Source organism: Ailuropoda melanoleuca, chromosome 4 (assembly GCF_002007445.2).
Source record: "Ailuropoda melanoleuca isolate Jingjing chromosome 4, ASM200744v2, whole genome shotgun sequence".
Classification (NCBI taxonomy): Eukaryota; Metazoa; Chordata; class Mammalia; order Carnivora; family Ursidae; genus Ailuropoda; species Ailuropoda melanoleuca.
The window spans coordinates 105,379,357-105,397,272 of NC_048221.1; the positions used below are offsets into that span (position 1 = coordinate 105,379,357).

The following is a 17,916-nucleotide window of genomic DNA, read 5'->3' on the forward strand; positions in this document are numbered from 1 at the left end:
GCTGCCCGGAAGTCCCAGCCCTGAAACAGGCCACCGTGAGTGGTCCCTGCAAGGCACAGGGGATGAATGCTCGAGACATGTCCACACGGCCCGTAAAGGTGTGATAGGCGTTTTTATTTTCGTTCTGAGTGTGAGGATATTGTATTTTCCCGGACGGAGTCAAGAACAGCCCACAGTTAACAGGGAGGGGCTGGCTGGGTTCCCGGGGCTGAACTGCGCAGTTCTGGGAAGAAACAGCAGAGGTTGTTCGGTGACGTTTGGGGCGGCCAGCTGAACTACCTCACGCCTGAGCCCTGCGTCCCCCTCTCTTCCATCTCTGCTTTCTCTGCTGGGTCTTTCTGGTGACCATCGTCCGAGTTTAGGTCCTTTTTACTGCCTGTAATGATCTCACTTCTGGTTCGCTACCTTGGGGTTGTTAGAGCCCCTGCCCCATGAGTAAGCTCCAGTCCTGGGCCCGGTGGGAGGGGGCCGCATTCCTAGCAGCTGGACTTTCCTTGGAAGGCAGGTCTGTTCTGTGGCCTCCCGTGGGAGATGCAGGGGGCAGGTCTAGCGGTCACCCCCCCAGGCCCCACTGCTTGAGCTTGGTTGCTGTGCTTGAGAGTTCTTCTTATAACATTTCTGAGTGACACCAAAGAGGACTTGGAAGAACAGAAGGCTGTGCTATGCTCATGGTTCGAGAAGTGACTATAAAGGCATAAACTTTTTTCCTATTAATTTTTCGTTTTACCAAAATTTAAAATGAAAATTACAGTGTGACATTTGTTTCCTGAAATAATTTCATAGGAATAAGTATTATTTTTAGTCGTTAGCATATATTTAATATATAAGGTATGCTTTATATATACTTTTGGTGTATAAAATTATCATAGTATATAAAATATCTGGTGTAATGTTATTTATATTAATTAATTTTTCTTGAGTTATTTGATACACAATGTTACATTGGTTTCAGGTGGACAGCACAGTGATTCGAGGAGTCTAGATGTTATGTCAGGGTCTCCACAAGTGTAGCTACCATTGGTTACCCGGCAACGCTAGTACAGCACGGTTGACTATATTCCCAGTGCTGTTCCTTTTTTCCTGTGACTTATTCATTCCAGAGCTGGAAGCCTGGACCTCCCACTCCCCCTTTTCCATTTTGCCCATCTCCCCGCATTGTTCCCCTATGGCTACAATCCATCGTTCCCTGTATTTGTAGATCTGATTCTGTCTTTTGTTTATTCATTTGTTTTGTTTTTAAGGTTCCACATGTAAGTGAGATCATATGGTATTTGCCTTTCTCTGTCTGACTTACTTCACTTGCCATAATACCCTCTAGGTCCAGCCATGTTGTTGCAAATGGCAAGATCTCATTCTATTTTTGGCTGAATCAAATTCCATTGTGTTTGTATATCATCTTCTTCATCCATTTATCTATCGATGGACACTTGGGCTGCTTCCATAGCTCAGCTATTGTAAATAATGCTGCAGTAAGCATAGGGGTACATATATCTTTTTGAATAGTGTTTTTGTCTTCTTTGGGTAAATACCAAGTAATGGAATTATAGGATCGTATGGTATTTCCATTTTTAACTTTTTTGAGGACCCTCCATACTGTTTCCAAAGGAGCTGCACCAATTTACCTTCTCACCAACCGGGCACAAGGGCTCCCTGTTCTCCACATCCTCATCAATAGTTGTTATTTCTTGTCTTTTTGATTCTAGCCATTCTGACATGTGTGAGGTGATATCTCATTATGGTTTTGGTTTGTATTTCCCTGATGATGAGTGACGTTGAGCATATTTTCATGTGTCTGTTGGCCATCTTCATGTCTTCTTTGGAGAAATGTCTACTCAGGTCCTCTGCCCATTTTTAAATTGGCTTGTTATTATTATGAATTTACTTATTTATTTGGTGTTGAGTTGTATAACTTCTTTGTGTAGTTCGGATATTAACTCAATGTCAGATACATCATTTGCAAATATCTTCTCCCATTCTTACGTATAGTTTTAAAATAAAGTAATATCAAAGGACAATCTAAAAAGGAAAGCCATAGTGGTTGAATAATATGGTATTAATAGAATACAAGATATTCAGGTATTCAATGAGACAGAATACATAACACAGAATTTGATCTTATTACATATAACTTAAGATATGATGAAAGAATCCTTTCAAATCTGCAGGACAGAGGGGAAAATATTGTACAATGAAGGTTTTAGATGAACCAAATAGCATTTTGAAGAGAATATATTTTGATCCCCCTATGATTTATTAAAATAAGTTCCAGAGGATGAAAGTGTCACCTTAAAAATATATATAATTGCAAAAATTAGAAAAAAAACTTTTTTCAAGGAAAAGGGGGGTAATGACAACTTTCTAAACTGAAAAAAAGATCTCATGCAGAAAGATATACTTTGACTCTAGAAATTAAAAATTTTCTAAACATAAAAAAAAACTTAGTTTAAAGGTCATCCAAGAAGTGACAAAATATTTGAAGCAAATATATCATACCATTAATATATTTGTTCATAAGGAATTGCTACATATTGAAAAAATTAGTAGAGTCTGACAGATTTTGGATAAAGGAAACAAAAAGGCAATTCCTCCAAAATGAATTTAATAGTAAACAAACATATGGGAAAATATTAAACTTAATTTGCAGTTGTAAGTGAAAATGAAAAATAGTTGCTATTTTCTCTCATTATGTTTGCAAAATAAAGACTGATAATATTTAATGCTGGTGAGAGCACAGGGTACTGGTATTGGCGGGGGTGTGAATGGGTACCATCCATTTGGAAAGTATTTGATCACGTTCATTAGGAGCCGTGAAATTGTTCGTGCTCCTCCAACTAGCTCTGCAGTGATGACTTAGGCATTTCCCTCTATGGAAGCCATAACTGTGGAGTCGGAAGAAATTCGCTAGATGCAGGCCGCCAGGCAAATCCCAGCCCGATCAAGAGATAAACACTGTCATCACCTGGGGACACTCCCCCCATGATGCCCGCCCCCTCCTCTAGCCTCCTTCCTTTGCTCTGCTTGTTGACGCCACAGATGAATCCTGCCTGTTCTAGAACTTCCTACAAGTGCTGTTATACAGAATGTAGTCTTTTGCTCAGTGTTTCAGATATATCTGTTTCTTGCATATATCAGTAATTCATTCCTTTTTATTGTCAAGTAGTAGTATATCGTATGGCTATACCTTAATTTTTTTATCCATTTACCTGTTGAGGTGCATTTGGGTCACTTATAATTTTTAGCTTTATGAAATTTCTGTGAACATGCTCCTTTTTTGAAATTTTTTGTGGTAACTATGTATAACAAAATTTGCCGTTTTAACCATTTTAAATGTGCAATTCATTGGTGTTGATCACATTTAAAATATTGTACAGCCATTACTACTATTTATTTCCAAAATATTTTCCTCACCCCAAATAGAAACTGTGTAATCATTAAGCAATAACTCCCTCATTTCCCCTCCCCCAGCCCCTGGTAATGCCAGTCTTTCTGTCCCTATGAATCTGTCTGTTCTAGATGGTTCATGTAAGAGGCATCACACAATAGTTATCCTTTTGTGTCTGGCTTATTTCACTTAGAATAATGCTTTCTAGTTTCATCCATGCTGTAGCATGTGTCAGAACTTTGTTTCTTTTTATGGTTGAATAATATTCCATTGTATGTACCTACTGTGTTTCATTAATCCATTCATCTGTCGATAGATACATGGGTTGTTTCCACTTTTGTCTATTGTGACTATTGCCGCTCTGAACATTTATGTACAAATATCTGTTTGAATCCCTGGTTTCAATTCTTTTGAGTATATATCTATGAGTATAATTGCTGGGTCATATATGTGTGAGCATTCTTGTGTAACCTTTGTGTGTACATAGGTTTTCATTTAGCGTGGGTAAAAATTCAGATGTGGCATGGCTGGTTCCTAGGGCGGGTGAGGTTTAACTCCACGGAAAGCCGTCATTCCAAGTTTCCAAGTGATGGGCCATTTTATACTCCTGCCAACAATGTCAGAAGCAGCAGTTGCTGCACATCCTTCCTGATATTTGGTGTTTGCTTTCGTACACCCCCAACCGTGTGCCAAAGCAATTTAATGGGAAAAGGAAAATCTTAACAATTTGATCAGAAACTGGGGAACTTCAACCTAGCTCACTTGAGATGAATCATAGACTTCAATGTCAAAGTTAAAAACTATAAAACCTAGAAGAAAGCAAGAGGATACCTTCATGGCCTTGGAGAAAGCCAAGATTCCTTGAAGAAGATACACAAAGCAGTAAGTTTCACACAGCAAATCCTGGAGGGCCTGGGCTTGACTTGCTATCCATGAGACCCCACGAGTAGGAGAAAGGTAGGACCTGCCCAGGGGCTCTTCAGTGGGACCCCGGACACCTTCGTGAAGGCTCGTGAACCTCATCCTATACCCCTCAAGTCCCCAGGCAAGAACTTACTGGAATATCTGGTCTTACCACATATCCACAACAAACATGAGTCACTGTCCAGAGGCTTTTCTGTTTCATTATTGTGGTCTTCACACATTAGACCAAGGTCTTTCCATGTGGTTAGAGCCCAGGGGGTCTGCTGAGAGCAGGGGGAGGCAATGCCAGAGCTGGCTGGAGGAGGGGTGGCAACTGCACACTGGACAGAGTGGGAGGGGGGAAACCCGGACTTTGGCATCAGCCAAGCCCGGATTCAGCAGGGCAACTCTGCCCTGGGCCGGTCCACATAGAGCGGCACCCAGTGCAACATCTCCACGTAACTTCTCAAGACAAGCTCCTTCTCTTACTTTCCCTGCTTCACAACCAGTCCCGCGGCTTCCCAGGCTTGAAATATGGTGACGCTTTGGCCTCCTCTATTTCCTGTGTCTGCTTAGATACAAAGACCTGTCAAGTCTTCCTTTCAAAGGCCTTTCAGCAAGAAGTCCTCCTGCAGCCCATACGGCTGTGGGCTACCTGATTCCCATTCTTCTCATCCTTCCTGGCAGAAGCCCAGTTTTGTTCAAAGTGACAACAAAAGTCCAGCAGAAAGCTTTCTTCCTTACAGCCCTTGGCAGCTGGGGGCGGGGTGCGACTGATACCTACACATGCAGAAGGTTTGTAGGAAAGATTTCTTCTCTTAAATAGGTGCCCCTCCTTCTTGCTTCACTCTTTCCATTTTTTAAAAAAATATTTATTTATTTGACAGAGATAGAGACACAGTGAGAGAGGGAACACAAGCAGGGGGAGTGGGAGAGGAAGAAGCAGTCTCCCAGTGGAGGAGCCTGATGTGGGGCTTGATCTCAGGACTCCGGGATCACGCCCTGAGCCAAAGGCAGACACTTAACGACTGCACCACCCAGAGGCCCCACTCTTTCCATTTTTCTACCTGGGATGAGGCTCTGAGCCTTGGAGGAGCTACGGCAGCCATCTTGAGCTCATGAGGTGCCCTATTTCTATTACTCACATAGACCATTGCAGGAGCCGTCACAGAGCTTTTCCCAGCTTCTGTCGTGCCAGTGAAAGCATCATGGTGAACATGAGTCCCAGAAACAAAGAACTCCAGTTACAGCTTATCCCTAAGGTACATCAAGCCACCAGTGGAAGTGATGAAGGAAATCTACATAGATTGACATGGAAGGATGCTCATGATACTTTGTTGAATTAAAAAAGGTGTTTAAAAATAGTTTTTATGGTATATAATTATATATAAACATATACTTACTTTGAAATATATGCATTTAAAAGTGTAAATGGATAGTCCTGTAAATCTTCAACAGGCTCTCTGTATCTGCTTGAAGAACTTGTAGGTGGTTGTATTTGAATTTTCTTATCTGACTAAAATATTAAAAAAAAATTTTTTTAAAGATTTTATTTATTTACTGGACAGAGAGAGACAGCCAGCGAGAGAGGGAGCACCAGCAGGGGGAGTGGGAGAGGGAGAAGCAGGCTCCCTGATGAGCAGGGAGTGACACAGGGCTCCATCCCAGAACCCTAGATCATGACCCCAGCCTAAGGCAGACGCTTAACGACTGAGCCACCCAGGCGTCCCTGACTAAAATATTTTTTAATAAAAGATAGAAATAGGAGACAAAAGTACTTAAAATCCTGAAATTCCATGCTCCTTAGTCTGGCACCGGTGGCATCCACAATGGGCAGGAATAAAGACAGTGTGTGTGTGTGTGTGCACGTGTGCAAGAGTGTGGTCGCTGCGTGTGAGTGTGTGGTCTGACACTTAGCGTGTGAATACTTTGCAGAGCTGTGAGTGTGAGTCACTGTGAGGGTGTAAAGCACGTGATGTGAGCGAGCGTGTTGGTGAGTGTGTGAGTGTGTCTGCCCTCCTGGGGTTGGGGAGAAGAGCCAGAAAGGATTCCGGGGCCCCCATGTTTCTCAGCTCAGTCTGATCCATCCTGGGGTGCAGCAAACCTGCTTGGCCCCCTCTCCGCCCTGCCCACCTTGGAGCAGGAAAGGGAAGTGAGAATGAGGAGGACCTCAGTCTGACCGTCTGGGGAGGGGCCTGGCTGTCTGTCCATCTGTTCTTAGTCTGCATGACAGCTGCCGCTCAGCCGTATTGGCTGCTAGGCTGGCAGTCCTCCTGCTCGCACATCCTGAGACGGTGACCAGGGCAGCTAGTGTCTCAGAATCCCGCTAAGAGCTCCTGGAGCAGGAGGGTTTGTGGCCAATGATGTTCGGAAAGGCTGAGAAACTGGGGGTCCACCAGAGACTCTGGCCTGTCAAGGGTGCCAAAGAGTCCCGTGGGGAGGAGGCCTGTGGCCCCTTCCTAGCCTGACATTTCCTCCTGAGGACAGGAAGCCCCTCCCAGTCCCCTCCCAGCACCTGCTACCTTCCCACAGGGGCCACGCTCCCAGAAGCCACCTGGGGGATGCGGACCCCGGACACCAGCCTACCTCGGCCAGCGCCGCACAGGCTGTAGGCTTCCTCCTGCGCAAAGACCTGCCACACGGGAGCCCTGTGAGCAGGCGACACCATGCCCATTTCACAGATAAGGGAACTGAGGCTCTGAGAGATGGGAATCTTGCTCAGGTGGCCCCAGCTTGTCAGAGGCCTGCTTGCCTAGGACTCCACCCTCTTTCCTTCTTAGCAGAAGCTGAGTGGCGAGCAGGCTCTGAATGGGCTCAGGGAAGACAGAATAATTTAGAGAGAAAGGCCTGGCTGACGCTTGGCCCTCAGCCCATGATGGGATTCCCGGGCAGGTGGGAGGGGGTGGAGTAGTAGAGGGGGGAGGGGGCCTGGGAGGGGCTGAGGGGACAGGGCCAGCGGGTCCTGGCCGCGAGGCTCTGCCATCGCAGCAGCTGGAGCTGAACGAGCCCAAGGGAGGTGGGAGGCGAGTTCCAGTCCTGGCAGTGCCGCCAGCAGCCCGCGGGGCTGAGGGTGAGGCCCGCTGCTCTCAGTACCCAGTCTCCTCCTCTGAGCTGTGAAGGGGCTGGGTGAAGGGTGCCAGACAAAGAGGCCATGCCCGGGGTGATGTGAGTGTCAGGTGAGCAGTGCGCACGTTCCAGTGCGAGTACATTCCATGCAATGTGTGGGACCTATGACACGAGACAATTATTTATGACGTATCTGACACTGGATGCTAACTGGGCAGCCTGTATGGCTGTTACAGGGGGGCCAGTGACCTTCCTGCACAGACGAGGAGTCAGAGCCCGGGGAGCTGGGACTACATCCCTGGCCAGGGCTCCCCTCCTTCCCACAGGCTGTCTCTCCCCGTGGCCCTGGTCACTGACGGGCTGGGCTGAACCTGGCTCTGAGGGAAAAGCCCGCCTCCGTGGAGATGGCCAGAAGGCTGGTGAGGTGCTGGGGACCCAGGGAGTCTGCAGTGCTCATGCCTGGGGTTCAGCACCCTGAGGAAGCAGGGCTGGGAGGAGCCGTCAGCATCTACACTGCGGGACCTGTGTCTAAATCTGGCGGAATCTGGTAGTGCTCTGTGGGCTGCAATGGCTGGGGGAGAGCAGGGATACAGGAGATGGCTGGTGGAGGGGCCCCAGCATAGCCCCCTGGAAGAGGGGGAGAGATGGGGAAGGGGGTGGGATGCTCCATGGCCAGGGGCCCTAGCTGGGCCCTCAGGTGCAGGGATTTCTCTTCTATTACTGCATCCCGGGCAGGGTGAGGACATCATGGCAGCTCCTGCCCTCCAGTTACTGGCCACCCCCTCAGCTCAGAAAGTTCTAGTAATGTGTGTGGGGAGAGGTGGAAGATAGACAGTGTGGAACCTCAGAGGAACCCCTCCTCCCCCACTTCTCCACAAACTGATGTTTGTGGTTAACCCAGTGACCTGGGGAGGTGGCCTACAGGAGAAGCAGGACCCGTCAAGGTCACGTCGTGAGGTTGCCAGCCTGCATAAAGGGGGTGTGGAGAGTGTCTCAGCAGCTGCCCCACCATGACCTCCTGGGCCCTCCTGCTCCTCGCCTCAGTGCTCATGGCCACCCCAGGTAAGGACATTCCCCGTGTAGACCCTGGCGGCTCCTCCTTTGCTGAGTGTAGGGACAGTTCTGGAGAGTGGGTTGGGCTGGGCCACCTGACTTGAATTCTTTGGGGAAGGCAAGAGAGAAAGTAAAAAGAAAGACTTCAGAGAGGAGATGAGGGAAGGTTCCTTTTGGTCAGATTCTCTGTGTGTGTGTGTGTGTGTGTGTGTGTGTGTGTGTGTGTGTGTGTGTGTGTGTTTGAGAGAAGAGGGAGAGGGGTAGAATAGAGACAGACAGAGACAGAAAAGGGGTTCATGGATGATGGTGGGGGGAGGTATAATCTTTTCCTCCCGTTTTCCAGAAAGAACTAGAGAGCATGTCTTTGGCACAGAGACTGGGTCAGAGCAGCCCCAGGGCAGAGTGTGAGGACCAGCTTCCTGGACTCCTCACAAATCCCCAGCCCTCCTGGGCTCTGGCCACCTCCTGGGTTCCCCACCAGCCAGGAGATCAGACTTTCCCTCTCCTTCCACCCGTGGAGGGATGCTGATGTTGTTTCTTCCCCAGGTCTGACCTTTTCTGGTCAGAGCCCTGAGGACCATGACCTGTCCATGGCTGACATGTCTGAGGAGGAACAGTTCTTCGAGATCCTGGCCCGGGAGGCCCTCAAGGTTGGCAGCTGGCTCCCTGCTCACCTCCCACAGCACCCCCCACCCCCGCCCCGTGGCCTCTCCGCCATTGTCTCTTCCCTGGGAGTACCAGGCAGGGCAGCACCTCTCTGCTGGCGGGAGGGGAGGCAGGGCCGTGGGCTGAAGATGCTGGTTTTGTGTGTATCCCTGCCTGGGTGGGGGCCATGTTGGGCTGGCTGGACTCTGCCCAGCAGGGTGCTTCAGGGTCTGACCAGAGAACAGAAGAGGGGCAGGTGCTGGTCTGGGTAAGGTGCCGTGGGTGCGGGGCAGGGTCTGGGGTGTGTCAGCCCCGCCACAGCTAGCAGGAGGGTGGGCTTCGGGCCCTAAAGGACAGAAAGATCAGAGATGAGCCTGCTGGCTTAGGACACACCTGAGAGCCTCTTCCTGGGGCCCTGCCAAGGGCTGTCGGGGCGTCAGACAGATCACCTCAGGGGGCATCATTTTCTGACAGAGTGACCCAATAATCTTCACCTGTAAGCCTTGTAAGTTTATGATCAGGATGCTGAGAAAAAGCCTGGGAGAAGATATTGATGAGGTGAGCATTATGGTTTGGGGAGCCGTGTGCTGGGTGGTCAAGGGCATGAGTGGGGATTCGGGCAGTGGGGGCAGCGCTGAGGGAGGGGCTGATCCCTGGTCGGGCCAGAGCTGCTCAGCAGGGGATCTGTGGGCCCCCCTCCTGTGTCTGGGGACTGACTTCAGAGAATGCCCTGAAATGGTGGAGCACTGGGCACACGAATGTGGGAAGAGGAGTGTGCATGGTTTCCATTCCACTGTTAGAGGAAACTTGTCCCCAGAGAAGGTAGGAGCCTTTCCCGTGTGGCCCCACTGCGTGTGTGAGGATGATTCCGGGGCGGGGGGGCCTGGGTCGGGATGATGGACCGCAGATCTGCCACTTCCTAGCTGCAAGGCTGGGCCAAGTCCTCATGCCTTCTGAGCCTCCGTGTCCCACCTGAAGAGATGGGTAAGAGTCCCGATCTTGCAAGTTGCCTAAGCCTTTGAAAGGGGCTGCGGGGCTGGGACGTGCTTAGCCTCCTGTAAGGCCTGAGCAGGTGCTGAACAAGGGGATGTGTTCCTACCCAGAAGCCTTGTGTCACCCACCCTCCCTTCCCCTTCCTCTCCCTTGTTCCCTGATCCTGCTGGGCTTCTTGGCGCTGCCGGGCCCACCCTCAGCCCTGGGTGCTCAGCTTTCTCCTTCTGCACTGCGATGGTAGGAGAGGATAGTCAATGTCGAACGTGCCAATCTCCACACTCTCTCTTATCCTAACCTTCCCGACACAGCCCTGAGCATGAGCCCTGCCAGGCCTGGGACCCAGGAAACTTGGCAGGCAGAACCTTCAACGTGGGCCTAGCAGCCGAGGGCCCTGTTCTCCACACAGAAGGCGGTGGGCTGGGTGATGATGTACAGGGGACGGAGACATGCCAGGGCCAACTGCCCTTCTCTCAACAGCCCCTCCTGGCCAGGCTTGGGCTGGGGCCCAGGCATGCGGGTCCATCCCGGCGTCTCCAGCCTCTGCTTCCATGGCCACCTGGCACCTGGTCGTACTCCCCGCATGCCCACGGTCAGAGGCACCCAGAGCCTGGAGCTGTGGGGGTCTGCAGGAGGCTGACTGGGCAGAGGTCATCTGATTCCTGTGTCTTTCTGGGGTGCTCTTACCGCAGGAAGCCATCAAACAGGGTGCGTCCATGTTGTGCCGGAAGACATTTATGCCCAAGATGTTATGCGACGACATAATCAGTAGATATCTGAGTGCTGTCACCCAGGGTATCCTGAATGACAAATCCCCCCAGGAAATCTGTGTGAAGATCAGGATGTGCAGAGGCAAAATAGGTGAGTGCGGAGGGGACAGCAGGGACTCCCTGCTGGAGGGCCCAGGTCCCGTCCCCCAGCATGGAGCTTTTCTCGTAGGCAATCCCGGGGTGACAGCACGTGTCCATCCATGGTCAGCCGGGCACTTGAGCGAGTAGCTTCACCTCTGTGAGCCTGAGTGTCCTTACCTGTGAAGGAGATAGTAATCCCTATTTCTTCTTCTTTTCTTTTTTGAATCATTTCTCCTAATTTAAATCCAATCAATTAACCTAGAATGTATTATTTGTTTCAGGGGTACAGGCCTGTGATTCATCAGTCTTATATAATACCCAGTGCTCATAACAACCCCTATTTCTTATTTCGAATAAGGATTGAATGAGATGATCATGTGGAAGGATGTTGACAGCAAGGAAGCGGTCTCAGCCCGGGATACTCATAGACATCAGAGCCCTGATGGAACTCCTTCCCCCCAGCCCAGGACTGGTTCCGGGGGCTGGGAGCCAGGCACCATCTTTGCCCAGGACCCTTGGGGTCTGAGAGCTGGGCTCAGGAACCCTGCCAGGAGGGAGGGCTCTGCGGTCTCTTCCTCCAGGGCTGCTCAGGGTGTGTCTGTAGCTCAAGCCAGGGCTGCAGGACATGGGGCAGGGAAGGGCCCCCTGAGTGGCTCTGGCAGCTCCCTAGACTGAGCCTTTGGGACCTGATGCTGGCAGGTCTGGGGTCACCCCGTACAGTGAGCTCCCCACCGTTTCCTGTCATTTGATTTTCATCTGCAAAGCCCCACAACCCGCTCAGGCTCCTGACTGGGTTCCAGGATGTAACTCTGGGCGTGTTCAGTAGAGGCAGGTGGCTCTGAGTCCCCATTTCCCCAGCAACCGCACACACCCGCCCACAGCGGGCTCTTCTCTCCGCTCTAGGTCTTGGAGCCTCTGGGGCCTTAGCCGACCCTGGGGAGAAGCACAGAATCTTCAGCGACCATCGCCAGCTCCTGCCTTCCTAAATCCAGGGCGGACCCTCCCATTTCCCTCCCCGAACTCTTTGCAGCGCCTTCCCCAGGCAGGAGAATAAAATGTCATGCAAGCTTGTAGCCACAGCTTCTGTTCCTTTGGTGGATTTGAGGGGAGGGCCTCGGAGGCATGCTAGAGGACTCATGCACTCATTCAGGAAATGTTTATGGTGTGTCGCGGGCTCTGTTCTAGAGGCTGGGGATTTCGTGGTGAACCGGACAACGTTAGCAGCTCTTCCACTATGGTCATGGAATACTTATGAAGCCCGTCTCTAGAGACACACACTCCTCTAAGAGTGGGGGTACACAGCAAATATACCCCCAGATGCTCTCAGACCAGCGGGGGAAAGCAGCAGGGCTGTAGTTAAGAGGGCTATTGGTCATAAGAACAGAAACCCATCCTTTGCTTCTCTCTGCAGGGAACCTTCTGTTGCCGTTTTGGGGAAGTGAATTATTTGGGATTCTTTTGCTTGCAAGCAACAGAAGGCTTAGCTCCTTTTGGCTTAAATGAAGAAGACCATTTGTTGGGTGAAATCGTTAAACAGTCCATAGATAGCTTCAGGCACAAAATGATCCAGAAATTGGGGTGCCTGGGTGGCTCAGTCATTAAGCGTCTCCCTTTGGCTCAGGGCATGATCCTAGAGTCCTGGGATCGAGCCCCACATTGGGCTCCTCTGCTGGAAGCCTGCTTCTTCCTCTCCCACTCCTCCTGCTTGTGTTCCCTCTCTCACTGGCTGCCTCTCTCTCTGTCAAATAAATAAATAAAATCTTAAAAAAAAAAAAAAGACCCAGAAATTTGTGGTGTCACCAGAGCTCCAGTCCTGTGTCTCTCTTTCTCTCAGTTCCTCCCACCGCTCTATACTGAGATGGATCTCAGGCTGGCATCCTTCTGGGCAGCAGCAATGGCTGCATCAGGTCCAAACTTGACATTTTGCACGAGGTCATGAAGAGGGAAGGAGAGTTCTTTGCTATCTTGTCTTTCAGTAGTTCTCTTGGAAGAGAATGGAAGTGTCTTTTCCAGAAGCCCCATCAGACATCTCTGTTCTCACTGGCCAGAATGGGCCAGACACCCATTTGGAAACCATCCCTCTGTTCCCAGGACGTGGGCTACACTGATTAGTGTGAGTCAGGACACACCCCTGATGCTGACAAGGGTTTACACCCCACCCCCAAGCATTTGGGCTGGAATGGACATGAAAATCTTTAAGAGATTGTTACTGGAAGTAGGGCGAAGGGTTGCTGGCCATCACATGGAACAATGGTGCATTCAGTCATAAAAGCAGGTCAAGGACTCCCAGTGGTGAAATCTTGGGCCATTTTAATACAAAATAGAAAATGACAATAGCAGATTGTAACCCATTAGGTAAATTAGAATCCACAAATTTATATAAATAATAAATTAATACATCATGCAAAAAGGAAAATGTTACCTTACAGTAGAATGCCAAGTAATAGACATATTTGTATAATATATGTGTAATATATAATAGAATGCCAAATAGACATATTGCTAAGTATATTCCTAAGACATACTTGGGGGGTGCCTGGGTGGCTCAGTCATTAGGCGTCTGCCTTCGGCTCAGGTCATGATCCCAGGGTTGTGGGATTGAGCCCCGCATGGGGCTCTCCGCTCCCCGGGAAGCCTGCTTCTCCCTCTCCCACTCCCCCTGCTTGTGTTCCCTCTCTCGCTGGCTGTATCTCTGTCAAATAAATAAATAAAATCTTAAAAAAAAAAAAAGACATACTTGGTGTAATTCTTACAGATGACCCTGGCTCAGATCCAGATCTGTAAGGGACATCACTGGCAGTGTGCAATTATACTATTGTGCCAGTGTTAGTGTCCTGGTGTGGATGATGCTGTCTGCTTATGTAGGAAAGTGTCCTTCTTGTAAGGAAACACACACTGACGCATTAAGGGGGTCATGGGGCATCATGTCTGAATGGACTGCCAATGATTTAGAAGAAATGGTAATATGTCCATACAGAAAGACTATGGTGAGACACACACCACATATATGCAGTAAAATATTACAGGGGGATGGGGATCTGGTTAAGGTGAAAAGGAGCTCTTTGTTCTAGTCTTACACATTTTCTCTAAATTTGACACAATTTAAAAATAAAAATAAATGACTTGTAGTAATTTGACCTTAGCTCATGGTTGGATGGTGGTGACATGTACTGAGACAGGGAAGACATTTGGATGGGGGGACTTGGACAGAATAAAGAAGGGCTCTGCCTTGACCCTAAGAAGTGTGTCTATTCCATAGGTAGTTAGAGATGTCAACAGGCAGGTGGACGGTGGGGGGAGTGTCAGGGCCAAGTCCACATTTGAAGTCCTTGAACTGGATGTGAAGGACAGGGAGAAGTGCAGAAGGAGAACATTCCTGTCTGAGGACAGAAGGGGTAGTCAACCTGTGGAGGCTGGGTGGTGGGGGNNNTGGTGGGGAGAGCAAGGAGACTGGGGAGGGGGAGCCAGTGGGACAGGGGGAATCCAGACATGGGGCCAAGGAGCCAAGAGAACAAAATATTTCAGAAACTAGGGAATGGCTGACCATGTCCAGGGCTGCTGGGAGGTCAAGGAAGCAGAGGACAGGGGAACGGCCATTGGCTTTGGGTGCCTTTGGGCCTTGGTGACCTTAGTCAGATGTTCGATGCTAGGAGGGGACAACACCCACGTGGAGTGGGAGTGAAGGATGTGACAGCAGGCATGGATAGCTTTATGAAGGGGTTCATGTCAGGAGTTGGAGAGAAGTGGGGCAGAGCTGGAGTCCGTGTGCAGTTAGAGGTGGGCTCTGTGTTTCCGGTGTGTACATGCGGATGTGAATGGTGCCAGCAGAGGAGAGAGGCTGACGGTGCAGGATAGAACCAAGGAACAGCCTCAGGGGGGCCTTGAGAAGGGAGAGGATGGGTCCAGGGCACAATGGAGGGTTAGCAGGGACTTCTAAAGGTGGGAGCATAAGGAGGTGGCCTCACACTTAGGAGTAGAAAGGACAGAGGCCAAGCCAGCTCTGGTCACCTGTCAGGAGTGGCCGTGAGTGCCCTGGTGTCCTCACACAGACTTTGGGGGCACCTGCGCTCTTTCACAGGCAGTTCTGTTTTTTGTTTTTTCTTTCCCCTTCTAATGGGCCATTCTTTCTTATTCATTTGTATCTTTCAATTTTTTTGTTGAGAATATTTTCGATAGTATTGTGGCAAGTCTGGCTGCCGGTCACCGCACACCCACCTTGCCATTGCTATTTGCCCTTTTACTTGTTTAGTGACTGTGGAATTAATTTGAGTGGCAGCCTATCACTGCCTCTCAGGGGAGGTCTCTGAGGTGCCATCCCCGGAGCGGTCTAGAGCTTGCTCACAGCCACCCTGTGCGGACAGGTGTTTGGTCGGGGGGCTCTCCGATTCGTTTTGACCCTAGGAGGCCTCTCCCCCATTTCTCTCCCACAAATTACCTGCCTACAGTTGAGCCTATATTTTTAATGAATCTATCAATCTCCTAACAGATGTCTTTGACAGATGACCTCCACTGTTTTTGAGAGCTCCCGGAGCTTGCAGCTCTCTACAATCTGTTGCAAATGCAGTCAGTTCTTTTAGGGAGGAGTTTGGAGAGCTCTGTGGCCTGCTTCTCCCTCCTGGTGGAAATCTTAGAGCCAAGGTTCTGTGCTGGTGGTGGGGACAACGGATGCAACCTGGCTGGGTCCGAGGACGCAGAGTGGGTCCTGCAGGACCAGCCAAGAGTCCTTGGCTTCAGGCAGGATGGAAATCAATCTCGAGCAGACAGGAAGTAAGCACAGGGTTTATTAAAGACAGAGCATCTCGGAGACTCGGAAGGAAAGGAGCAGGAGTCTTGTCTTCGCTTGGGGTTTGGGGTTTTTACTGAGGAGGGTGGTCTGGTGTACTGTCTTCTCAGGCATCCAGGAAGTGGTCAAAACAAAGAGGAGTGTTTCGGTGCTCTCTATAAGTCTCTTAGGCCCCGAACAGGATGACCCCCCTGGTCATTCCTTAGATGTTAGCTATTGTGCTGGAAGACTCTAAAGAAATCCTGAAGTCCTTGACCTTTACAAGGAGGACATGCATTACCTGTGCGGTAAGGTGTGTATAGGGTGGCAGTTTAGGTTCTAGCAAGAATAGAGGCAGCAAGAGTCTTTCATGGGGCCCTTTCGGTTCCCCTGTCTCACAATGATGTGCTGCTTCTCTCTGAGTGACACCCCCCTCCAGTAGCTGAGTGCTCAGTGGATCAAGAGGCAGCACCCCAGGCCTCCTCAGCTTGCCTGTCCTGGTGGGAATTCCTTGCCCAGGAGCTTTCCAGGAGGCAGTGGTGGGTCCAGTACTCTCAGCCCTGCCACGCTCCATGCAGAGCCTCTCCCACCTGTAGGGTCTGAGCAGAAGACACCCCACCTGTGAGCTGCCCTCGCCTGAGGCTTAGCCTCAGCACCAGGTAGCTGGGGGCAGAATGACGAGTGCTTGTGTTTGTCTCTGCCAGGAAGAGAGCCTGATGGCTGGGATCTGGGAGGAGAGAGGGCCCTGGGTTCTTGCCTGTACCAAACACAGTGGCGTTTCCATCTTGCTGAGCTGTGAGGGGAGGGAGAAGGTGGGTCTTGGTTCCAATACCACAGATTCCATGTAGTTCATCCTGAGTTTTAGTAGATTTTCTTGAAAAAATCTTTCTTCATTTGTTCTATGCACTTAAATCAAATTCCAGAGAATTTAGGTGGGTGTCTTAAAAATAATTTTCATGGGTTTCCCTGAAGCATGGGTCCACGGAGCATCTCACACGGTTATGCCAGACGTGGAACTGTCTTGATGTTTTCTTTTGACAAATGTAACTGCAGAGAAACCAGAGAAGACGGGCCATACAGCTTCAGTTGGTTGCTTAGTGTTTAGTGGCCTGATGCCATCGAAACCACTTAAAAGCAAAAAGTTGAACAAAAATCAAGATGGCTGCATTAATGCTTCCGTGAAGCTGGATTTTAAATTAAGTCACCTTTTTCCTCTCTTCTGCAAAGCTCCCCTCCTCCCTTCTTAGCCTTTTGTTTCAGGAACCCGGTAGCACCCTGAAGACAGGACAAACCTGGCGGACAGCACATACACAACCCCTGTCAAAACCAGCTAGATCCTGCATTTCCTTATTAAGCTCCCATTCCCCGCCCCCAGCCCCTTTCCTCCAGGTGGGCTTGCAGTTTTGAAGGCCACAGCCTGCTGCAGCCTCCTTTGCCTGGCAAAGCAATATGACTTTTGTTCCCCTTTATGCCAAGCTCTGTCTTGGTGTCGCGCATTTCGGCTCCAGAGCACAGAGCCTGTTTTTTGCCATAGGATGGCAAGTCAGGATCACACAATGTGGGGTAACTACATTTCCAATTCTCGGTGCCAGTTCTAGGTGCTTCCCACATATTGACCTGGAAGCCAGTTTTACAAATATGGAGGCTGAGGCACAAAGAGATGAAAGGACGTGTGGAAGGTCCCAGAGCCTTGACAGATTTGGGATTTGAACCTAGGCAATTGGGTCTGTATCGTCACACAATCCTGCCTTTCTCCAAGGGATGGGGGCGTGGGTTCCATTTGTTAAAAAAGAGCAGGCCCACGTCACCCAACCAACATTTACTACCTTGTTTAATTCCAGCTTCAACCTCTTCCAGGAGTGGAAACTTAAACCAGTCTGGAGTTGGCTGGTTAGCTCTACTGAGGGGCATCTGCCGGATAGACCCCTGCCATTGCCCAAAGGAAAGTGACCCGCCTAGAACAATCCACTCTTTGCTAGTAACTTCCTTGTCCTGCCCCCTTCTACCTACAAAAGTTATTTCATACACCTCTTTGGAGCTCCTTTCTGTCTGCCAGATGGGATGCTGTCTGATTCATGAATTGTTGAATAAAGCCAGTAAGATCTTTAAAAAAAAAAAAAAAGTTTCCGAGGTAGAATTTAGTAATTCATCAGTTGCCTATAACACCCAGTGCTCATTATATCAAGTGCCCTCCTTAATGTCCATCACCCAGTGACCCCATCCCCCACCCACCTCCCCTCCAGCAACCCTCAGTTTGTTTCCTA

General features: G+C 49.6%; 1 protein-coding gene and 1 pseudogene across 3 annotated transcripts in view; one reads left to right on the forward strand and one right to left on the reverse strand.

Moving 5' to 3' along the window:
- LOC109488716 overlaps nt 1-6,953 on the reverse strand; it is a 12,270-nt pseudogene extending 5,317 nt beyond the window's left edge.
- Nucleotides 1-11,963, forward strand: part of GNLY (granulysin) — a 29,574-nt gene extending 17,611 nt beyond the window's left edge. The window contains exons 2-6 of one of the 3 annotated variants that reach the window (XM_034659472.1): nt 8,253-8,413; nt 8,951-9,054; nt 9,524-9,607; nt 10,732-10,900; nt 11,249-11,963. In XM_034659472.1, coding sequence (XP_034515363.1) covers nt 8,362-8,413; nt 8,951-9,054; nt 9,524-9,607; nt 10,732-10,900; nt 11,249-11,565 — 726 coding nt within the window. In that variant the 5' untranslated portion in view covers nt 8,253-8,361 and the 3' untranslated portion in view covers nt 11,566-11,963. Of the gene's footprint in view, nt 1-8,181; nt 8,414-8,950; nt 9,055-9,523; nt 9,608-10,731; nt 10,901-11,248 lie in introns of those variants that run through there. The other 2 variants (XM_034659471.1, XM_034659473.1) reach the window with 2 other exon arrangements.
- The last annotated feature ends 5,953 nt before the right edge of the window (nt 11,964-17,916 follow it).